This window comes from Mizuhopecten yessoensis, unplaced genomic scaffold (assembly GCF_002113885.1).
Source record: "Mizuhopecten yessoensis strain PY_sf001 unplaced genomic scaffold, ASM211388v2 scaffold10847, whole genome shotgun sequence".
NCBI lineage: Eukaryota > Metazoa > Mollusca > Bivalvia > Pectinida > Pectinidae > Mizuhopecten > Mizuhopecten yessoensis.
Window position 1 is genome coordinate 1,525,214 of NW_018408751.1, and position 24,389 is coordinate 1,549,602.

The window sequence follows — 24,389 nt, forward strand, 5'->3', positions numbered from 1 at the left end:
GCTCCTCATCGCGGACCAGGCCAGGAACGGGTCGAACGTCATGGACGACTCGGATCCGAGCACGGGGAGAAACGAGGGATTGTATCAGAGATATACGTACCTCCGCGGAGGAAGGGTCTTGGAGATGGAAAGTCCCTTGTATCTCGATTTCTTTCAACAGAGCAAGGTGATGCTTAACGGTGTTGGACTTGGGTTGAAGTTTTGACCGATCAAAAATTCCTTTCGGTTGATGTTGTCCGCCGAATCACCAGAATACGACCTACAGATTGTCGACGCCACATTTCGACTCTGCATGCAGATGCCTAATCCCGCTCTGTTGGTGGCCCACGACAAAATGTCGAAACGATCACTCGCTATCTACCCGTTATTGGATACGACGATGAAAATCGCGTCCATATTGGCCGGCAATTTCGGGTTTACCGCCGACGACATGTTTCAGGGAGAGGTGCTGTCTCGCCTGATCCTAGGTATGGTGACGAGTCAGGCATACAGTGGAGATTATCAGAGGTCCCCTTTCAACTTCCAACCGTTCGGATGCAATTTCGTCGCTCTGTACGTGGACGGACAGTCGGTACCCACCAAACCCCCCAGCCCGACTTCGACAACGGCGCATACGTGGAGGCTTACCGGACACTGACGTTTTGGACGTCGACAGAGCGGTTTACGCGGACGGATTTACTCTCTTCGTTCTGGACCTCAGTCAACACGCCGACTTTGAATCGAAGAGACGGGACAATGTCGCTTGGAATTGAGGTTCGCCAGGCACTCCCGGAGAATTGAGTTGAGGATTCGTTTGGGACGACTTCCGGTTACGGTGTGCTGCGCCGACGAACTACCTTCGAGAGTGGGGGCACAACCTCAAACGTTCGTGGTCAACAGCGATCTTTGTAGCGAGGGCGAAACCCACTGGATGACGATGCATTTTTCGGTTGATGGATCGTGCGAATTTTTCGATTCCTTGGGACGACGCCCGGAAGACTTTTGGAACAGATTCAGAAACGTGCTTGTCGTCAACGGACCCCGATACCGTTACTGCGCGAACGGGATTCAAAGAGAGGGATCGGAGGTGTGCGGACATTACTGCGTTTATTTCACGATCATGAGCTACCTCGGAATTCTATGAAGGTTATCGTTCGAGTGTTCGACTTGGGCGATTCGAGCCCCAACGACGACTTGGTCCGAACATTTGTTGACGATTTGAGAGGGTGACGACGTTGAAATATCGTGTATCAAACAAAATGAATAAGAAAACAATGTCTTTTTTTTGTTTTTGTTTTAGCTTTAGTGACGATAGCGACATTTTATTTCATTGTTTAAACGACAAACTAGACTGAATTGATGTGTGTATGAGGTGTGTGTTTAACCAAAAAGAAATAAGAAAAAACAAAATACAAAAGAAAAAACGAGAAGACAAATAGATTTTTACAATCATTTAATTGTCTCTGACAATAAGGCGAACGCGAGTCAGGGACCCATCCCGTATAAAAGGCCTGACTATACTGCTTATAATTGTTTGTGAATCTTTGTTGTGTATCATAGAAAACAACATTTTGTAGTTTGTTTGTCTGCATAGGGACACACTTACGAATATAAAATCCATCATTTCTTCAATAAATTCTTCACCTATTCTTTTTAGATACGCCAGAAACGATTTTATTAACTCTGCAATGATACAAAAAAGGTAAAACAATTCGAACAAAGGTATATTTGAACAATATTTACTATAAGCATCGTTAAGCTATGACATCTGTATAGAATCCCGAAAATATATACTGTGTTTACTTTTAAAACAGATATGTGTATCGAGATACACATAGTAATGAATGTATTGTGTTGTGAAAATACAGTTTACGGGTTACAGGGTAAAGGGTACGGGGTACGTGGTACATGGTACATGGTACAGGGTACAGGGTACAAGGTACGTGGTACAGGGTACAGGGTACAGCGTAGACTGAAACAATTCATTAAATCGTTAAGCTTCGCAAGACTTTGTTGTGTATTGTGGCAAAACAACTTGTTTGCTTGCATAAAGAAATACACTTTCATTTCGGGTATTATCAATCAAAGTTTAAATAAATTCGGTTTGTGAGTTCACCGATCCTTTTTTTAAACACCAACAGCGATGTTATCCACTGTGCAGTGATACAAAAACGTACAACAGCTCTTTTTTTTATCTGTTTGAACTGTATTTACCATTAACATCGTAACGCTACATGTATTGTGAAACTAACTTTAAAGTCAGATATGTGTACCAAATACATATCGTATCGAATTCGTTGTGCTGTGAAACTACAGTTTACGGGGTACAGGGTTCAGCGTACGTGGTACAGGGTACGGAGTACAAAGTACGGGGTACAGGGTACAGGGTACATGGTACAGGGTACGGGGTTCATGGTACGGTGTACATGGTACAGGGTACGGCGTAGACTGAAACAATTCATTTAATCGTTCAGCTTCGCAAGACTTTGTTGTTTATTGTACCAAAACCACTTGTTTGCTTGCATAAAGAAATACACTTTCATTTCGGGTATTATAAATCAAAGTTTAAATAAATTCGATTTGTGAGTTCACCGATTCTTTTTTTAAACACCAGAAACAATGTTATCCATTGTGCAGTGATACAGAAACGTACAACAGCTCACCTTTTTTTTTATCTATTTGAACTGTATTTACTATTAACATCGTAACGTTACATGTATTGTGAAACTAACTTTAAAGTCAGATGTGTGTATCAAGATACATATCGTATCGAATGCATTGTGCTGTGAAAATACAGTTTACGGGTTACAGGGAACAGGGTACGGGGTACAGGTTACGGGGTACAGGGTACAGTGTACAGCGTAGACTGAAACAATTTCATTTAATCGTTCAGCTTCGCAAGACTTTGTTGTGTATTGTAGAAAAACAACTTGTTTGCTTGCATTAGGAAATACACTTTCATTTCGGGTATTATCAATCAAAGTTTAAATAAACTCGAATTGTGAGTTCACCGATTCTTTTTTAAACACCAGCAACGATGTTATCCACTGTGCAGTGATACAAAAACGTACAACAGCTCTTTTTTATCTGTTTGAACTGTATTTATCATTAACATCGTAACGCTACATGTATTGTGAAACTAACTTTAAAGTCAGATATGTGTATCAAAATACATATCGTATCGAATTCGTTGTGCTGTGAAACTACAGTTTACGGGGTACAGGGTTCAGCGTACGTGATACAGGGTACGGAGTACAAAGTACGGGGTACAGGGTACAGGGTACATGGTACAGGGTACGGGGTTCATGGTACGGTGTACATGGTACAGGGTACAGCGTAGACTGAAACAATTCATTTAATCGTTCAGCTTCGCAAGACTTTGTTGTTTATTGTACCAGAACAACTTGTTTGCTTGCATAAAGAAATACACTTTCATTTCGGGTATTATCAATCAAAGTTTAAATAAACTCGAATTGTGAGTTCACCGATTCTTTTTTAAACACCAGCAACGATGTTATCCACTGTGCAGTGATACATAAAGGTACACCAGTTAAAAAAGGTTGTATTTGAACTGTATTTACCATTAACATCGTAAAACTATATGTATTGTGAAACTAACTTTAAAGTCAGATGTGTGTATCAAGATACATATCGTATCGAATGCATTGTGCTGTGAAAATACAGTTTACGGGTTACAGGGAACAGGGTACGGGGTACAGGTTACGGGGTACAGGGTACAGTGTACAGCGTAGACTGAAACAATTTCATTAAATCGTTCAGCTTCGCAAGACTTTGTTGTGTATTGTAGAAAAACAACTTGTTTGCTTGCATAAGGAAATACACTTTCATTTCGGGTATTATCAATCAAAGTTTAAATAAACTCGAATTGTGAGTTCACCGATTCTTTTTTAAACACCAGCAACGATGTTATCCACTGTGCAGTGATACATAAAGGTACACCAGTTAAAAAAGGTTGTATTTGAACTGTATTTACCATTAACATCGTAAAACTATATGTATTGTGAAACTAACTTTAAAGTCAGATGTGTGTATCAAGATGCATATCGTATCGAATGCGTTGTGCTTTGAAACTACAGTTTACGGGGTACAGGGTACGGGGTACAGGGTTAAATGGTACGGGGTACATGGTACATGGTACGGGGTACAGGGTACAGGGTACGGGGACGGAATACGGGGTACATGGTACAGGGAACAGGGAACAACGTAGACTGAAACAATTCATTAAATCGTTCAGCTTCGCAAGACTTTGTTGTGTAATGTAGCCAAACAACTTGTTTGCTTGCATAAGGAAATGCACTTTCATTTCGGGTATTAACAATCAAAGTTTAAATAATTTCGATTTATGAGTTCACCGATTCTTTTTTTAATTACCAGTAACGATGTTATCCACTGTGCAGTGATACATAAACGTACAACAGTTAAAAAAAGGATGTATTTGAACTGTATTTACTATTAACGTCGTAAAACTATATGTATTGTGAATCTAACTTTAAAGTCAGATGTGTGTATCAAAATACATATCGTATCGAATGCATTGTGCTGTGAAAATACAGTTTACGGGTACGGGGTACAGGGTACGGGGTACAGGGTACGGGGTACAGGGTATGGGATACGGGGTACATGGTACATGGTACAGGGTACGGGGTACAGGGTTCAGGGTACAGCGTAGACTGAAACAATTCATTAAATCGTTCAGCTTCGCAAGACTTTGTTGTGTATTGTACCAAAACAATTTGTTTGCTTGCATAAAGAAATACACTTAGTGAGTTCACTGATTCTTTTTTTAAACACCAGAAACAATGTTATCCACTGTGCAGTGATACAAAAACGCACAACAGTTAGAAAAAAGGATCTATTTGAACTGTATTTACTATTACCATCGTAAAGCTACATGTATTGTGAAACTAACTTTAAAGTCAGATGTGTGTATCAAGATACATGTCGTATCGAATGCGTTGTGCTGTGAACATACAGTTTACGTGGTACAGGGTACAGGGTACAGGGTACAGGGTACAGAGTACAGGGTACAGGGTACTATAGTCAGGTACATTAAAATTTGAGTTAAATTTTCATAATGGCTCACTGTTCGCTTAATAATAGTATTATGATGTTGATTTTATGCACAGAGGTTGTTTAAGGTAGCATTAGTGAAAGTGGAAAAATAATTTTAGTTTTTATAAATTTTTGACATGTTTTGGGCTAAACTATCTTGGCCAAAATCTGCGGGTTAAAGTTTGGGTTTAAGTTTCGTAATAGCTTATCGTTCACTTGATAATAGTGTTAGGATGCTGATTTTATGCACAGCTTTTGTTTAGGGGTCTAGCATTGATATTGTTTATTGAAAGTGGAAAAATAATTCTATTTCATTTTTGAATTTTTGACATGTTTTGGTCTTAGCTATCATGGCCAAAATCTGCATGTCAAAGTTTGGGGCGCCGGTAGGGGACATGTATTGATTCATACATACCCACATAATGCTTGTTCACCTCGTACTTTACGCGATTTATGGTTTATGTCACATTTCTCACCAGCTGGCTAACTCTGTTGGTTGAATATCAGTCGCTAATGTTGGTCATAATTTGGAAGTTGGAAATTACTCATCTGTTCTAGCCAAAAAGTTATACATTTGTAACGTTAGAGGGCGTTTTCTAGACATCTTTCTCTTTTTTCATCAGAAAACTCCATGCCTGGATTTGTATTCCTTAGACCTTTATTTACCCTGATGAGCCATCCATGTACGAAATCCCCGTGTGGTACATTCCCATGTGGTACATTAACATGTGGTACATTCCCGTGTGGTACATTAACATGTGGTACATTCCCATGTGGTACATTCCCATGTAGTATGTTCCCGTGTGGTACATTCCCATGTGGTACATTCCCGTGTGGTACATTCCCGTGTGGTACATTTCCGTGTGGTACATTCCCGTGTGGTACATTCCAATGTGGTACATTAACATGTGGTACATTAACATATGGTACATTTAATGTTTTTCCTTTGTTTGGCATTCCGCATCGACTTTTTTATTATTACATTCTTACAAGGAATTGCGTTATTTGTTTTAATATTTTTAGCATCCTTTGATAGTATGTCATATATTGTTAGCTGTGGGGTCTGTTTGCCCAAGGTGTTATTCATCTGGATGAGGTCGCCTTAGGCGTTATTCAAATTATATTTCCTGTACATTTTACTTTTAGTCTTATGTCCTCTTCTTTGTAAACATGGCCTTGGACGGTTGACAGTCTACTTAGTGCAGAGTAAAGTTTACAAGATTATCGCGTTGGTTTGTCAGTCACTTCGATAGGTAAGGTAACTGCTGCAATATCTGGTAAGTTCCAGTTATTGTATGGCTGTTTCGCTATTCTTTGTGTTTGAGGCTCAAATCTCAGCTTTCATATGTATATGATCGTGAACTTCTTTTCTTAATTCAGTCCCCAAAATGAAGTGGGGGACTTGCTGGTTTTACTCCGTTTCATGAAATGAATACATCTCCGAAAAAAACTTTATTTCTTAAGAATTTGTAATATGATATTATTAATTTCCCTTTTTCATTAGAAAGGGGGAGTCTTCATTACGATGAGCGTAATAAATGTCCAGAAATCTTCTGTCAGCATGTGAGCTACAGGTGTGACGCACACTGTTCACAGAAGGGGAGGGAAGGCGATTTTGGTGAGTTCATACACTAGTACTGTTACTCCGCTATTTATAAAGATACGTAGGAAAACATAAAATAAAATATTGATAATATAATTATTCAAAGTGTAAATATAAATAAAGCATCACATCAACATTGTATGAATTGATTAGAATATTACTTTATCTTAGTATATTACCACAGGTCATGCTATTCTAAAACGTTTTTATGTTATCTACAATGTACATTATTCTTGCTATAATAAACTGGTTTTGTTTCAGAACTACACAACTGCACTGGGACACATCGTTGCTCATCTGAGAAGAAATACAATATTCCGATATTACAAGTTTGTGATGGAATCAGTCTGTGCTCTGGCTCTAATGATGACGAGTTTTCGTGTGCCAAGCCTTGTCAGCCATTTTGTATGTGTATTGGTTTAACGGTCAACTGTAGTAACAGCCACCTGAATTTTGGACGTTTTTCTTTCGAGAACATATCAATTGTCACCAAAAAGGGAGATCCACGTTATCCTCGGTTGTCCTACCTCAGTTATCTAGTGATAACTGATTTAACTACCATGGTTGATAATTTCGTCACTGGATTAAATCACTTAAGGTTTCGAAGTTTATCCAATAACAATTTACCTTTTCTTTTAGGTAAAGTTTTCAGTGGACCGGCTGTACTAGATACCCTCGATCTTTCAAACAGCGACATGAATTTTCTTGCCGAGCATGTGTTCAGTGGACTTTCTGCACTAACCCAACAGTATCTATCACACAATGAAATTGATTTTCTACCCGGTAAAGTGTTCAGCGGACTGTCTCTACTAATAAATCTTAATCTATCAAACAATAGAATATTTTATCTTCCCGACAATATTTTCAGCGGTTTATCTAAACTTTCCGAAATCAACCTTGCGAACAATTGGTTAAGTTTTTCCCCAGGTACAACTGTCTTCAGTAGACTTTCTGCGCTAACCAAACTGTATCTATCACACAATCACATTACAGATCTACCCGGTAAAGTGTTCAGTGGGCTGCCTCTACTTTATTTCCTCGATCTTTCAAACAATCAAATTACAGATCTACCCGGTAAAGTGTTCAGTGGGCTGCCTCTACTTAATTTCCTCGATCTTTCAAACAATCAAATTACAGATCTACCCGGTAGAGTGTTCAGTGGACTGCCTCTGCTAATACATCTTAATCTATCAAACAATGAAATAATTTTTCTTCCCGACAATATTTTTAGCGGTTTATCTAAACTTTCCGAAATCAACCTTGCGAACAATTCGTTACTTTTTCGCCCAGGTACAACTGTCTTCAGTGGACTTTCTAACCTCGATAGTCTGAATATGTCTAACAATGGCATCCTGTCCCTCCCCAGGAATGTGTTTAGCTATGACACACTCGCACTCAGGTATCTCCTGATAGGCAACAATCTTTTGTCTGATCTGCCTTTGTTGCCTTTCTCCCTTGAAGTTCTCGATATAAAAAACAACATAATTACAAATTTACCAAGCGGAACATTCACAAATAATGGCAATCTCCTTATTTTAAATATAATAGGTAACAATCTGGATGTTAATGATTATCTGTTTGAAGGACTAGATAACCTAATACGATTACTGACGGATACTCCCTTCATGTGTTGTGCTAAACCTAAATCAGTAACCGACGATAACTGTTTAAGTACTTCAGCCGAGGCATTGCAGTGCCGGCCTGGACTTGGTACATGTAGATCAGAAGACGATGCGATATCGTCATGTAACGCCTTGATTGGTTCGAATATACTTCGAGTATTTCTCTGGTTAATTGGAATGTGTGCACTAATAGGGAACGTTGCGGTCATCTTTTACAGATTATCTTTTGATAGAAACAATATTACAAAGAGTTATTCAATCTTTATACTCAACCTTGGATTATCAGATTTACTCATGGGTATCTACTTGGTGATAATAGGCGGTGCTGATGCATATTACAATGATGTATACGCATGGAATGATCAGAAATGGAGAAAAAGCGTTCTATGCACCACAGCTGGGATTCTCTCCAATATATCTAGCGAGATGTCTACGTTCTTGATACTGCTCGTGACAGTAGACAGACTAATTGTCATAGTGTTCCCCATGGCCCGCCATTACCAGAGAAACATTTCGGCGAAACAGGCCTCCATTATCTCCGGGTTCCTGTGGTTGGTTTCTATCACAATTGCAGTCATCCCTATCATTTCTATGCAGTCCTATTTCAAGGGGGAATTCTATTCCCAGTCAGGGGTTTGTCTCGCCTTGCCACTGACAACTGCAGAGCAACCAGGAGCGGAGTATTCCTTTGCGATTTTCGTTTGCCTCAACAGTTTCATCTTTGTTGTCATAGTCATTTGTCAAATTTGCATTTTCATAAACATGAGAATACACGGTGGTAACATTACGTCATCACAGACTCGTAAACGAGATATGAATGTAGCAAAGACACTCTTCTTTGTGGTGGCAACGGACTTCTGCTGCTGGTTTCCTATCGGAGTGTTAGGTACGTGGTAATCAAACAGTTAATAACTCGGCGTTTATCCAGTTACTAAAATATTGTTTAATCAATTAGTTTGGAATCATCAAAAATCTTAATAACCTCTATTTTACACCAATCAGATGATGATCTCCTGTCATGTGACTATTGCCTGTTCCTCACTCAACTCCATCTTTATAATACGTGATGCTGGTTTTCTTCGTTAAAGGAAAATATTGTTTTGTTAGTTAGCGTTTCTTTTCGACCACGATTTCAGTAAACTATCATGGCCGACAAAAGCTGGACAAAGTGAATAGATTTTTCATATCATTGTGTACCGTGGTACAAAAAGATATAAAAAAATCAATTCTTTGTGTACCGTGTGTAGTACATAAAGATTAGAAACGATTTTTTTTTAAATCTCATATCTTTTCACATGAAGCTGTAAACGCAGCCGACAACAGCCGGCAAAATGATATAAAAGCTTGTCGTTTTCAATTCATTCTGTACCGGGAATGGTACACAAAGATATGAGAGATCGTCGCTTTCAATGCATTATGTACCCTTAAAAAGGTACAGAAAGGGTGATACATAAAGATATGAAAGCATTGGGATTTCGTTATCAGACAAAGTGACTTGAAATAACCCTCGGTAATGAATTACCTAATCACAATGCCGAAACAGCGATCGGAGAGCAATAATCACTCATGAAGAAGATATGAGTTTGCCTCACTTCTGCATATGCTGGGGCCTTCATAGGGTTTTCTAATAGAGAGTGAAACGACGTTTGTTGATTTTTGATTTTTCATCTGTATGATATCTTGTTTATTGATTGTATGTTCATAAAATAAATGTTTATAATCCAAAATAAAAATGCAAAGTAGTAAAGTATATATAGTAGGCTTATTGCCCGTGCTTTAACATTGTAAAGTTCATTTCCCATCGGAATTTTGAGTTCGTATTTGGCAAATTTAGGCGCAAGGATGTACAAGTATTACATAACATCGGTTGAAATGATTTCCCCTTTTGTTGTAGAAGCCTACCATAATATCAAAAATGATTTTAATTTAATAGCTTACATGTATACCAATTAATTTAACAATCATGATTGCCACTGATGCTAGGTGTAATGATAATTGGACACATTCTACGAGATAATATACACCGTGTACGTGATGACAGCCTTATCAAACGGTAATTTGTCACACTGGATAACATTTATGAGGCGACGGTTTCATATGAATCGGTACCGTGACTCTGTTCGGTCGTTGTATGGTACAAAAACCTACGAAAGAAAAGTGTACCATGGTACACAATGATTTGGTTTATTATTTTATTGTGTACCAAAGAAAAGTGTACCATGGTACACAATGATTTGGTTTATTATATCATTGTGTACCAAAGAAAGGTGTACCATGGTACACAATGATATCGTTTATTATATTATTGTGTACCAATGAAAAGTGTACCATGGTAAACACTTATATGGTTTATTATATGATTGTGTACCAAAGAAAAGTGCACCATGGTACACAATTATATGGTTTATTATATTATTGTGTACAAAAAAAGTGTACCATGGTACACACTTATATCGTTTATTATATTATTGTGTACAAAAGAAAGTTTACCATGGTACACAATGCTATCGTTTATTATATTATTGTGAACCAAAGAAAAGTGTACCATGGTACACAATTATATGGTTTATTATATTATTGTGTACCAAAGAAAAGTGTACCATGGTACACAATGATATCGTTTATTATATTATTGTGTACCAATGAAAAGTGTACCATGGTTAACACTTATATGGTTTATTATATCATTGTGTACCAAAGAAAAGTGCACCATGGTACACAATTATATGGTTTATTATATTATTGTGTACAAAAAAGTGTACCATGGTACACACTTATATCGTTTATTATATTAATGTGTACAAAAGAAAGTTTACCATGGTACACAATGCTATCGTTTATTATATTATTGTGAACCAAAGAAAAGTGTACCATGGTACACAATTTTATGGTTTATTATATTATTGTGTACCAAAGAAAAGTGTACCATGGTAAACAGGGATATGGTTTATTATATTATTGTGTACCAAAGAAAAGTGTACCATGGTAAACAAAGATATGGTTTATTATATTATTGTGTGCCAAAGAAAAGTGTACCATGGTACACACTTATATGGTTTATTATATTATTGTGTACCAAAGAAAAGCGTACCATGGTACACACATATATGATTTATTATATCATTGTGTACCAAAGAAAAGTGTACCATGGTACACAATTATATGGTTTATTATAACATTGTGTACCAAAGAAAGGTGTACCATGGTACACACCTATATGGTTTATTACATTATTGTGTACCAAAGAAAAGTGTACCATTGTAAACAATGGTATGTTTTATTATATTATTGTGTACCAAAGAAAAGCGTACCATGGTACACACATATATGATTTATTATATCATTGTGTACCAAAGAAAAGTGTTCCATGGTAAACAATGGTATGGTTTATTATATTATTGTGTACCAAAGAAAAGTGTACCATGGTACACAATGATGTGGTTTGTTATATTATTGTGTACCAAAGAAAAGTGTACCATGGTAAACAATGGTATGGTTTATTATATTATTGTGTACCAAAGAAAAGTGTACCATGGTACACACTTATATGGTTTATTATATCATTGTGTACCAAATAAAAGTGTACCATGGTAAACAATGATATGAAAAATCAATGCATTTTGTCCGGCTCTTGTTGACCATCGTAGTAAACTATACTGACTGCCGCTATCTTTACAAAAAATATTAAGAAATCTGTTCTGTCACTTTTTTAAAACATTTTCTGTGCTTACTGCCTATGTTTTTACATAAACAGAAACAGAAGCAATTAACATGTGACGTTTTTCAGGTGTTGCGACAAAATACGGAGTCCAAATTTCCAATGAAGTGTACGCATGGGTAATGGTGTTTGTACTGCCAGTGAATGCCGCTGTCAATCCCCTGCTGTACACTGTCTCAGAGGTCTGGAGGAGGAGACGAAGGGTAAATCAGTCCAGTTCAAGTCATCCTTGGTGTAATGTATCAAATACCATTCAACTGCTAGCAAAATTATTCATCGTTTATTTATTCAAAAAATGGGGGAACGTTGTTGCGGATTGAGGGGGAATTAGGTACATACAGAAAGAAAACTATGCTATTTGCATAAATCTGAGTAGCGGTTTAAGCGCAAAGAACGTACAGTTTTTCTTCTGTCCTAATAACAACACCAGCAGCGACAACACACATAAAATAGAGATAGCTATTGTTCTTGTTCCAAATTAGAATTCTTGTCTTAAGTGAATGGTTTCATTACCATTACCAAAAAAAGCAAGTGGAATATTTCCCGCAAAAGGTGATTGATTTTATATATAAACTTTCTACAATAGCTTCATCTTTTAACTTTATTTTTGATTTGAATATCATTAACTTCACAAATATGATACATGTATATTGAATGTTAATCTTATTTAGAAAATGTTGAAAAATAATACAAACAGACTTTGCTTTCTGCATGCTCAAACAGTTTCCTTTAATTGAAAACAGGCTTAAAAACGGACGAATTTTATTTACGTTGCAATTCACCATCTATACGCTGCTTTTTACAGAAACTGTCTGAGTTCACACTTTTATAATGTCCTTCTTTTACAGGCGCTAAGGTTCACAAATATGAAGACAACATCACCACAACATCTTCAGCGAGCCGCCGTTATTGAGACTGAAACGTCCGTATGAAATACCACTTATTAAACTCATGGTAAAGTCTTTTCAGTAGTTTGGCGGAGTTACAAAGGATATCGGTGTTCACGTGATACACTTTACTCAGGATATCGGTGTATCACGTGATAAACTATACAAAGGAGATAGGTGAATCACGTGATGATATATACAAAGGTGATCGGTGTATCATGTGATAAACTATACAAAGAAGATAGGTGTATCAGGTGATACAAAAGAGATTGCCGTAATTTACAGTGCCATCCTTACAAGGATCAAATATTTCCAGACATTTGATTATGGTGTTTTGTATGGTTAAATATTCCCGGGCGTTTGATTATTGTGCTTTGTATAGTTAAATATTTTCGGGCGTTTGATTATTGTGTTTTGAATAGTTAAACATTTTCGGGCGTTTGTTTTTTGTGTTTTAAATAGTTAAACATTTCCGGGCGTTTGATTCTTGTGCTTTGAATAGTTAGATGTTTGCGGGCGTTTGATTATTGAGCTTTGTATAGTTAAATATTTTCGGGCGTTTGATTATTGTGCTTTGAGTAGTTAAATATTTCCGGGGGTTTGATTATTGTGTTTTGTATAGTTAAATATTTCCGGGGGTTTGATTATTGGGTTTTGAATAGTTAAACATCTCCGGGCGTTTGATTATAGTGCTTCGAATAGTTAAATATTTTGGGGCGTTGGATTATTGTGTTTTGAGTAGTTAAACATTTCCGGGCGTTTAAGTATTGTGCTTTGAATAGTTAAATATTCCCGGGTGTTTGATTATTGTGTTTTGAGGAGTTAAATATTTCCGGGGGTTTGATTATTGTGTTTTGAATAGTTAAATATTCCCGGCCTTTGATTATTGTGGTTTGAATAGTTAAACATCTCCGGGCGTTTGATTATTAGGTTTTGAACAGTTAAATATTCCCGGGCTTTTGATTATTGTGCTTTGAATAGTTAGATGTTTGCGGGCGTTTGATTATTGTATTTTGAGTAGTTAAACATTTCCGGGCGTTTGATTATTGTGTTTTGAATAGTTAAATATTTCCGGCCTTTGATTATTGTGATTTGAATAGTTAAACATTTCCGGGCGTTTGATTATTGTGTTTTGAACAGTTAAATATTTCCGGGCGTTTGATTATAGTGCTTCGAATAGTTAAATATTTTGGGGCGTTGGATTATTGTGTTTTGAGTAGTTAAATATTTCCGGGCGTTTGATTATTGTGCTTTAATTACTTAAATATTTCCGGGCGTTTGATTATTGTGCTTTTTATAGTTAAACATTTCTGGGCGTTTGATTATTGTGCTTTGAAACATATCCGGGCGTTTGATTATTGTGTTTTGAATAGTTATACATATCCGGGCGTTTGATTATTGTGCTTTGAATAGTTAAACATTTTCGGGCGTTTGATTATTGTGTTTTGAATAGTTAAACATTTCCGGGCGTTTGATTATTGTGCTTTGAATAGTTAGATGTTTCCGGGCGTTTGATTATTGTGTTTTGAATAGTTAAACATTTCTGGGCGTTTGATTATTGTGCTTTGAATAGTTAAATATTTCCGGGCGTTTGATTATTATGATTTGAATAGTTAAACATTTCCGGGCGTTTGATTATTGTGTTTTGAGTAGTTAAATATTTCCGGGCGTTTGATTATTGTGATTTGAATAGTTAAACATTTCCGGGCGTTTGATTATTGTGCTTTGAATAGTTAAACATTTTCGGGCGTTTGCTTATTGTGATTTGAATAGTTAAACATTTCCGGGCGTTTGACTATTGTGATTTTAATAGTTAAATATTTCCGGGCGTTTGATTATTGTGCTTTGAATAGTTAAATATTTCCGGGCGTTTGATTATTGTGCTTTGTATAGATAAATATTTCCGGGCGTTTGATTATTGTGCTTTGAATAGTTAAATATTTCCGGGCGTTTGATTATTGTGCTTTGAGTAGTTAAATATTTCCGGGCGTTTGATTATTGTGCTTTGAGTAGTTAAATATTTCCGGGCGTCCAGTTAAGGTCCTTTGTATTGTAATAGCCTTTCCGCCAGATACTATATAAATTCAGAGTAAAATCTGGAGGATACTTCTAGCTATCTACTTAACTATAGTATTAACTTTATCCGCTATGTATTTAATGGGGTCTATTTAGTATATTTTTCCAGTGTAGTCATTACTTATTACTATCTATATAATACAGCACATCCGTGTATATGTGGACGTGAATTGATATACAAAACGCTCTTGTGGCGAAGCTATCTGAATATTTAAAGGAAAACAATGAGTTCGTCCTGTTTATCTGTCGTAATACTAAGTCGTAAGCTGTCTCCTTTTGGTCATGTTGTTAGTTAATATCGAGGAAGGCGGCTGAAACAGAGGAAGCTCTCGAGAGTAGACTAAAATCATCCGTATATACGATAAAAAAATTGTTTGACTCAAATACATAATAATAATGATAATAACAATGTTTTACAAATGCTTGCCATTTTAATATAAGGAAAATGTTATTTTTTTTTTTACCGAATATAGGCTTGGTATCATTATTATTTTTTTTGCTTCATAAACCAATTATATATCACTGATATTTAATAATATGTATATACGCTTGTGAACTTGTATGAACGTCACGATTGATGTCATTTTGTAAATAATATATTATTCATGTATAATCATTGTTATCAAGCTCTTCAATTTGAAGGAAATAAAGATGATATATACGATCGATGTGGTCAATGGATTTCTTGTTATTTAAATATTCACGTCGTCGATATATCAGAACTTGGAATTGAAAGACCTTGCCAGGTTTTTGTTTCCACTTCTGTTAAGCTTATCAAGAAATTTCTCTCCGTTTGAAAACCTAAAAAAAAAAAAAAAAAAACGGTTAAAGAGAGCCACATTTGATTCCCATAGAAAGTGTAACGTCTGCTAGAAAATTCTATCACCAAATTCTACAAAGATACCGTTATCTAGTAACTCAATCAGTCCAACCATTTCGTACGCAGTGTAGATCATTTTGACCTTTGTTGTGCTTTTCACAAATGTGCTCCAAAATGAAAGTTGATGCAGAAATTTGATGTTGTTCGGCGCAATGGTAACACATACATAATTAATTTTCATCACAGCCTCGGCCATTGATAAAACATTAATGAATGCATCAGGTGATATTATACTGACATTTTGTTGGATTATCACTCTCACAATTACAATCGTCTAACAGAGACCAAACACATTACGGACACATGATAGGTCACACAGCTAATGCTATTAGTACTGACTATTAGATCCTAAGCCTGTAAACCAATGATCATGTATATGTCAACATTAATACTTCAATACATGAAATGAAAAAAAAAAGACTTATCAAATATCAGAAAACAGCAGTAATGCGACGTATCATGGTATGCAGTCTCCTTGTCAATTATTGTGGCTACTAATTTCAACCTTATTTTAATGCATTGATATTTTCATTATTACACTTTTGAAATATAATAGATACTTAAATATATTCCTGTTGAGAACCGGATATGTTCAATATGCAAGTTTACTAATGTGTTTTATAATGGTGTATACCTCAGTCCAGAAAACTGAAATGCACATTGAAAGTATTGTTTCTTATAAAAAGATTTTGTTCATGAGATATATTAAGATGACCAAGGACCTAAGACATAGGACCTAGAATAAGGAAAGAAATTATTTAAAATAGTATATATACCGTTGATTAAATTCAATATATGTTTTATCTCGGATAACTGTGTTTTATGTTTTAACCGGATATACAGTACAAGGAATGTAAACAAGATGAATTATACAATATTTCTGATTGATATATTAAAACCGTAACATTCTAGGCAAATTAAACTTTCAGGTTGATCAGCACACATAATAATTGTCTGACCAGATGGTACACAGGTACATCAGTACACAGACCAACTGTCTGACCAGATAGATACAGGTACATCACTACACAGACCAACTGTCTGACCAGATAGATACAGGTACATCAGTACACAAAACAACTGTCTGACCAGATGGTATACAGGTACATCAGTACACAGACTAACTGTCTGACTAGATGGTATACAGGTACATCACTACACAGACCAACTGTCTGACCAGATAGATACAGGTACATTAGTGCACAGATCAACTGTCTGACCAGATGGTATACAGGTACATCAGTACACAGATCAACTGTCTGACCAGATGGTATACAGGTACATTAGTGCACAGATCAACTGTCTGACCAGATGGTATACAGGTACATCAGTGCACAGATCAACTGTCTGACCAGATGGTATACAGGTACATCAGTACACAGACCAACTGTCTGACCAGGTAGATACAGGTACAACATGAGACAGACCAATTATCTGACCAGATGGTATACAGGTACATTATTATACAGACCAACTAACTGACCAGATATAGACAGGTATATTAGTGCACAGACCAACTGTCTTACCAGATAGCTCCAAGTACACGTGTACACAAACAAAATGTCTGACCAGATGGTATACAGGTACATTAGTATACAGACCATCTGTCTGTTTAGATCGTAAACAGGTAAATCATTTCACAGACCAACTGTCTGACCAGTTAGCTCCAGGTACACGTGTACACAAACCGTAGTCAGGGGAAGGTGCATACGTAGTAACTCGTAGTTATTCCCCTTGACTACGCTTTAAAATCAGACACATTTATCGTTTTTGTTGTAATGGTTTTTAACTTGGTAGCAATTTATTCACTGCAGTGTCAAGTTATTAATTTGTCTAAATCAAGAGCAGAAGTCAAGTTGAATAATTAGTTTTATAGAGTTAACACACGTTAAACGACTGGAGTACCAACGGGCTCTAAGGTTCGTGTTGATAACGCCCGTAGTCAAATTCCCAGGCATTACAGCTCGCCTGGTACGGTTACGACAACAAATATCACTACCATAACCAACGGCGACCAACGATGCCGCAATTAACAAAACGTTCACCCTGACGTCTACAGATTCTTCGCCAACCACCCTCGTGCGACATCAGAATCTAGATTCATAAGTAAAAATCCGTTGATCTATTGACATTTGTTTACAGGGTCAATTAAAGCGAGTTTTCTTTGGTGACACTGTGTCAAAATGGGCCCTTTGTAAGGGAATATCGCTTTTAATCGAGTTACTTTCAGGCGGTTTCCGATAGATTGAGTATATACATGCCGACCATCTCTCTTGACAAACTGAGAACCCTCAGTTATATAAGTGACTCATAATATATGCAAAGTACAATTTATGATTAAAGAAAAACAGCGAGAAGACTCTAAGCTATTTTAGACCAGCATAGAATTATTCGGAAATCCCACATGACACTAATTAACTCTTACATCCGCTAACAAGACAATGCCTCTGTAGCACTTTACACAGGAAATCAGTAAACGCAGACACGATAGTCTAGTGGTACTAGGACGCCGGGCTCGTGACCGAAGGATTGCAGGTGCGAGTCACGGCACGGCACTGTGTTGTATCATTGAGCAAGATACTTCCCTTGTTCCAGTCTACTCAGATATTGAACAAGAGGCGTTGCCTCTTTAATATAGGTAATGGGTGCGAGTGGACAACCCTATTTTACAGAGCAACTGAGCTTGAAGAAATTCAAAAGAAAAGCAGTTGCTTATATGAATTGAGTTGAAACATGTCATTTTAATCCATTGATGCAAGTTTTAAGCATTAACTGAACTATTTTTTAATTGAAGCTTTCGTTATACTTCAACGGAGTCCTAAGTATTGGAAATATATTTAAATCCAATCTCAGCTTCCTAGTGTGTTAAAGCGAGAGAAATGTGTGTAGTCATCAGTTTCTTAGTATATGAGTTCCAATGGCTCACACCCATACAACATACTCGACTATAAGATAATTTAAATTATCTTAAACGATACTATTACAGGCTTCCGACCATTGGGGTGAATACCAATACTTAAAAGTGAATTTAGGTAAGTCCTTCATTTCACACAAGCATCAATAATAATACTACTTGAGTGTAGGTTATGGGTACACGTTATCCCAGCGTACGTTTTCTGTGATGTCATTGGAATTATAGCAGAACCAATTGTACATTGTATAGGCCCACATTCTTCTGACATTACGCGTCGACGTGGATATTAAAATACTACTAGAGAGTTATTTGCATAATTATAATTGAGACGCCAACAAGTAGAGTATGTATATACTATATCTAATTCCTTTCGAAGTAGCCCTATAGAGGCTGACAATGCTAACGACGCGTGGTACGTGCATGTCTTTTATCGTAAGTCCAAGACCTCGATTGTCTAGCTAACTAGCAAGGTCGTCAATCATAACAAGGGAACACCAAGCAGGGAGAGCTTGACCTTGACCTACCCCCTGTCCTAAATTGTACGTCTGAATTTTGTTTTTCTTATCAAATAGCAATGATACTTTAACATCAATAAACTATTTATATAAAATTTGCCATTGAACCCCAATTTATACACTTCATACAATAACCCTTTTATCCATACACTGTTGAACGCTTTTTGATTATCAAGAAAAGCTACATATACTTTTGATTTCCTCTCAGTATAATAAAAAATAATTACATTGCTTTTCTTTATTACTCTAAAGAACAGATCATTTAAGAAAAAAAATGTAAAACAGGTGTTAACGGTATATCCCTATAATTATACATTAATAATCTATCTCGTTTCCCTCCCTTGAATAATGTTATCACTATACCATACTTAGAATATACTGGATAGCTCTCGCTTTCGATAGTGATATTAAACATCTCTACAATTAGCTCCATTAGACTGTTTCTAGCATATTTAGCAAATTAATTATGCAAGTGTATTACGTCGATACGAACAGTACAACAACTCCCGTTTTACGACTGCAGTGATAGATTGGAGAACTTTTGTAACGGCCGCCGTTACAATAAAAACTTGTTATCTAAAAGTAAAATGTTGAATAAGTTAAATTTGCTTTGTGGACAAACGTTTTATTTAAGATAAGGAACGTCCTTGACACTGGTGGTCTGAGGAGCAATCACAATATTACTTTTGCAATACCGTTTATAATCTCATCGGGGTACTGAACCCCGAGAACACTTCAGGAAAATATACAAGAAATACATATTTTTATAAATTAAAGTGTACAGACAAAACTAGGGACGATAATGGGAAGTAGGGATGTATTAAGTCGACATTAACACAAAGGTATGTAGATAACCCTGTTTAAACAATAACTTTACAAGTCCATACATTTATCCCGGCCAACACAACAAGACAGTGATAACTTACCGACTTTACCAAAGATTCCTGGCACGACACATGGTGGCGAATCTCTGAACGTCTCTTCGAGATTTGACATGTTTTGTTCTGAGAATCGTACAAGAATCCTTCGCCGTTTAGCTCCTGACAGTAAGTTCCACAATGTGTTCGAGACTGCTTTTCCATTCTTGCTAGGACTGTACGACCTACCAAACAATCTATTTTTGTATGTAGCTGTGTATCACTAATGACAATCAACATATTGATAAACCAAAGTAAAATATGTAGTCTGTCCCATCCATACATTTTGGTGACCTTTAACCTTGTATATTCTTTGATCACTTGTTTGTCAATCAAGTACAATCTCCAACCTCGCATTTACAAATACAAATTGCACGTGTAACAGGTGAAATTATGAAGTTTTCTTCTCTGGCCCCAGACATGCATAACATTTGTCAGCCTTGTTAAACATAACTCATCCAGTCCAAGACACACGTAACAGTTGCCTGCTTTAATAAAGATTTCTCCTCCAGTCCAAGAGACTCGTAACAGTTCTCTATCGTAACAAGGATCTTTTCCTCTAGTCTCAGACAACCGTAACAGTTTTCTATCGTGACCACGGTTTTCCCTCTAATCTCAGACACCCGTAACAATTTTTTCTCAACATAGAGTTTTCCTCTTGTCTCAAACACCCGTAAAAGTTTTCTATTCCAACAAGGATTTTCCCTCCAATTTCAAACGTTCAACACAGTTGACTAACGTTATAAAGAAGGATTCCACAGAGACGTATTATAGTTAAAAGATCGGTGAATACCGTGATGAAACTATGTCGAAGTGTCCTTCGACACACATACAGAATTCTGTGTCAAAGATAGCTGTTTAAGTTCAAAGGCGATCGTTCTCCACAGCTCATTAGCGGTGATTCGCTTCCAACAAATCTGACTGATATTTACCATGTACTACCTATACTGAACAGAAAAAACCCTAAAACGATAAATTATTGAGTGATGTCTTTTAAAACAGCTCGTCCTTCGAGAATACATTTAAATTTGTAATCAATACACATTCTTTCCGTGTAACAGGAGAAGAAATGTTACAGGTTGATTTTGAAACAACCAGTAAAATATTTATGTTTGACGTCTAGTACGGTATTATTGTCGCCTTCATTTGACAAATGACTAGTTAAGTGTATGTACCCCTTATCTGTTACCCGTTAATTACCACGTTTCATGTACTATTAAGAATAACTGGTCAACCGCGAAAGAGGTGTGCAAATTCCACGTAACAGGCACAATGTAAAAAGTGTCAAATAATCGACTAACTCTAATTGACAACTTTGAGGCTTTATTGAAGGTACATATACAAACTAAATAGGTAGGGTGCCTCGCTGCGGCCGAGGTCTTCGTACGTCTCTCCTTTAACGATATCACGTCTTTGGCTCTTATTAGGGGTGCTCTCTTGGTCCGGTGGTTGTGCTTCTCAAGTAATTTGGATTCCATTAGATCTCGAAGATACAACTTCTCCTATCACGGGAAGGTTTTACATCTTTTTGAATATTCGGGACGTTTTTGTGGAGTGGTACTTTTCCTGAGTTTTTCTTGAGTTTCCGCTGCCAGTCTGGCCTACCTGTGTTTTGCGGTTTTCACTTTGGGAAGATAAATTTGCATATTAAAGTTGTGGTAATTATTATTGAAATAAAACTTTTTTAATGGCAACACCATTTTTTCATGATGTACTCCTTCCCATTTTTTTCTTGAGACCCATCTTTTACTCCTCCCTTTTCCTCCTCATCCAGGCGGCCCAGCGCCATAGATGGAGTTAGAGGAAAAGCTACAACAAGATTTTCTATGAAATCCAGATTATTAATAAATGAAAGCACACGTATGAACAAATTATTCCTAGAACTGTAAGATTCTTGGGTTTTTGACACTAACTGCAATTCGGTATGACCTGAAAAAAAATCATCATTAGCGACACTTGTATAGGCTTATGTCTATGTTGTGGTTGGAAAATTATTTCAGGTGTAGCCTGAATCCACTCATGACGGTGTATTGAAAACGCGGCATGTTAAAAAGCTTTTCCATGTTTTTACTTCGCTGGTTCAATATATTGAGTACCGTCTCATAGAGACTAGAGAGTGTGAACTAGTCAAGAATTAACCTGATATCCAATTCGAACTGAAAAAGAGGGAAAATATACCCAAACTTATGTACCTTTATCTATCTGGTCAGACAGTTGTTATGTGTACTGATGTAGCTGTGTACTATCTGGTCAGACTGTTGGTGTGTGTACTTATGTACCTGTATACCATCTGATCAGACAGTTGGTCTTTGTACTGATGTACCTGTATAACATCTGGTAAGACAGTTGTTCTGTGTGCTGATATACCTGTATACCATCTGGTCAGACATTTGGTCTTTGCACTAATGTACCTGTATACCATCTGGTCGGACAGTTGGTCAATGTGCTGATGAACCTGTATCCCATCTGGCCAAACTGTTGGTGTGTGTACTGATGTACCTGTATACCATCTGATCAGACAGTTGGTCTTTGTACTGATGTACCTGTATACCATCTGGTCAGACAGTTGTTCTGTGTGCTGATGTACCTGTATACCATCTGGTCAGACATTTGGTCTTTAAACTGATGTACCTGTATACCATCTGGTCAGACAGTTGGTCTGTATACTAATGTACCTGTATACCATCTGGTCAAACTGTTGGTGTGTGTACTGATGTACCATACATGTACCATTTGGTCGGACAGTTGTTCTGTGTGCTGATGTACCTCTATATCATCAGGTCAGACAGTTGTTCTGTGTACTGATGTACCCGTATACCATCTGGTCAGAGAGTTGTTCTGTGTATTGATGTACCTGTATACAATCAGGTCAGACAGTTGTTCTGTGTACTTTTGAACCTGTATCTATCCGGTCAGACAGTTGGTCTGTGTACGTATGTACCTGTAAACCATCTGGTCAGACAGTTGTTCTGTGTACTGATGTACCCGTATACCATCTGGTCAGAGAGTTGTTCTGTGTATTGATGTACCTGTATACAATCAGGTCAGACAGTTGTTCTGTGTACTTTTGAACCTGTATCTATCCGGTCAGACAGTTGGTCTGTGTACGTATGTACCTGTAAACAATCTGGTCAGACAGTTGTTCTGTGTGCTGATGTACCTGTATACCATCTGGTCAGACAGATGTTCTGTGTGCTGATGTACCTGTATACCATCTGGTCAGACATTTGGTCTTTGCACTGATGTACCTGTATACCATCTGGACAGATAGTTGTTCTGTGTATTGATATACCTGTATACAATCATGTCAGACAGTTGTTCTGTGTACTTTTAAACCTGAAACTATCTGGTCAGACAGTTGATCTGTATACATTTGTACCTGTATACCCTCTGGTCAAACCGTTGGTGTGTGTACTGATGTACCATACTTGTACCATTTGGTCGGACAGTTGTTCTGTGTGCTGATGTACCTGTATACCATCTGGTCAGACTTTTGGTCTTTAAACTGATGTACCTGTATACCATCTGGTCAGACATTTGGTCTTTGCACTGATGTACCTGTATACCATCTGGACAGACAGTTGTTCTGTGTACTGATGTACCTGTATACCATCTGGACAGACAGTTATTCTGTGTGCTGATGAACCTGTATACCATCTGGTCAGACAGTTGTTCTGTGTACTGATGTACCTGTATACCATCTGGACAGAGAGTTGTTCTGTGTATTGATATACCTGTATACAATCATGTCAGACAGTTATTCTGTGTACTTTTAAACCTGAAACTATCTGGTCAGACAGTTGATCTGTATACATTTGTACCCGTATACCATCTGGTCAGACAGTTGTTCTGTGTACTGATGTACCTGTATACCATCTGGACAGATAGTTGTTCTGTGTATTGATATACCTGTATACAATCATGTCAGACAGTTGTTCTGTGTACTTTTAAACCTGAAACTATCTGGTCAGACAGTTGATCTGTATACATTTGTACCTGTATACCTGGTCAGATAGTTGATCTGTATACATTTGTACCTGTATACCATCTGGTCAGACAGTTGGTCTGTGTACTTTTTAACCTGTATCTATACCATCTGGTCAGACAGTTGTTCTGTGTACTTTTGAACCTGTATCTATCTGGTCAGATAGTTGATCTGTATACATTTGTACCTGTATACCATCTGGTCAAACTGTTGGTGTGTG

The 24,389-nt window shown here is 37.0% G+C and overlaps 1 protein-coding gene across 1 annotated transcript; it reads left to right on the top strand.

The window, feature by feature from the left end:
* Positions 1-229: 229 nt before the first annotated feature.
* LOC110462939 (relaxin receptor 2-like) lies at positions 230-13,308 on the top strand. Its single transcript, XM_021517189.1, has 5 exons — positions 230-467; positions 6,557-6,670; positions 6,917-9,163; positions 12,065-12,198; positions 12,844-13,308. Exons 1-5 carry the CDS (start codon positions 230-232, stop codon positions 12,925-12,927), a joined length of 2,817 nt encoding a protein of 938 aa, XP_021372864.1. The 3' UTR covers positions 12,928-13,308.
* Positions 13,309-24,389: the final 11,081 nt, after the last annotated feature.

Coding starts and splice junctions, on each gene's coding strand:
- LOC110462939 (XM_021517189.1), top strand. CDS start 230: ATGTTGTCCGCCGAATCACCAGAATACGACCTACAGATTGTCGACGCC. Junction 468..6,556: donor GCTGTCTCGCCTGATCCTAG/GTATGGTGACGA, acceptor CTTTTTCATTAG/AAAGGGGGAGTCTTCATTAC. Junction 9,164..12,064: donor GTTTCCTATCGGAGTGTTAG/GTACGTGGTAAT, acceptor GACGTTTTTCAG/GTGTTGCGACAAAATACGGA.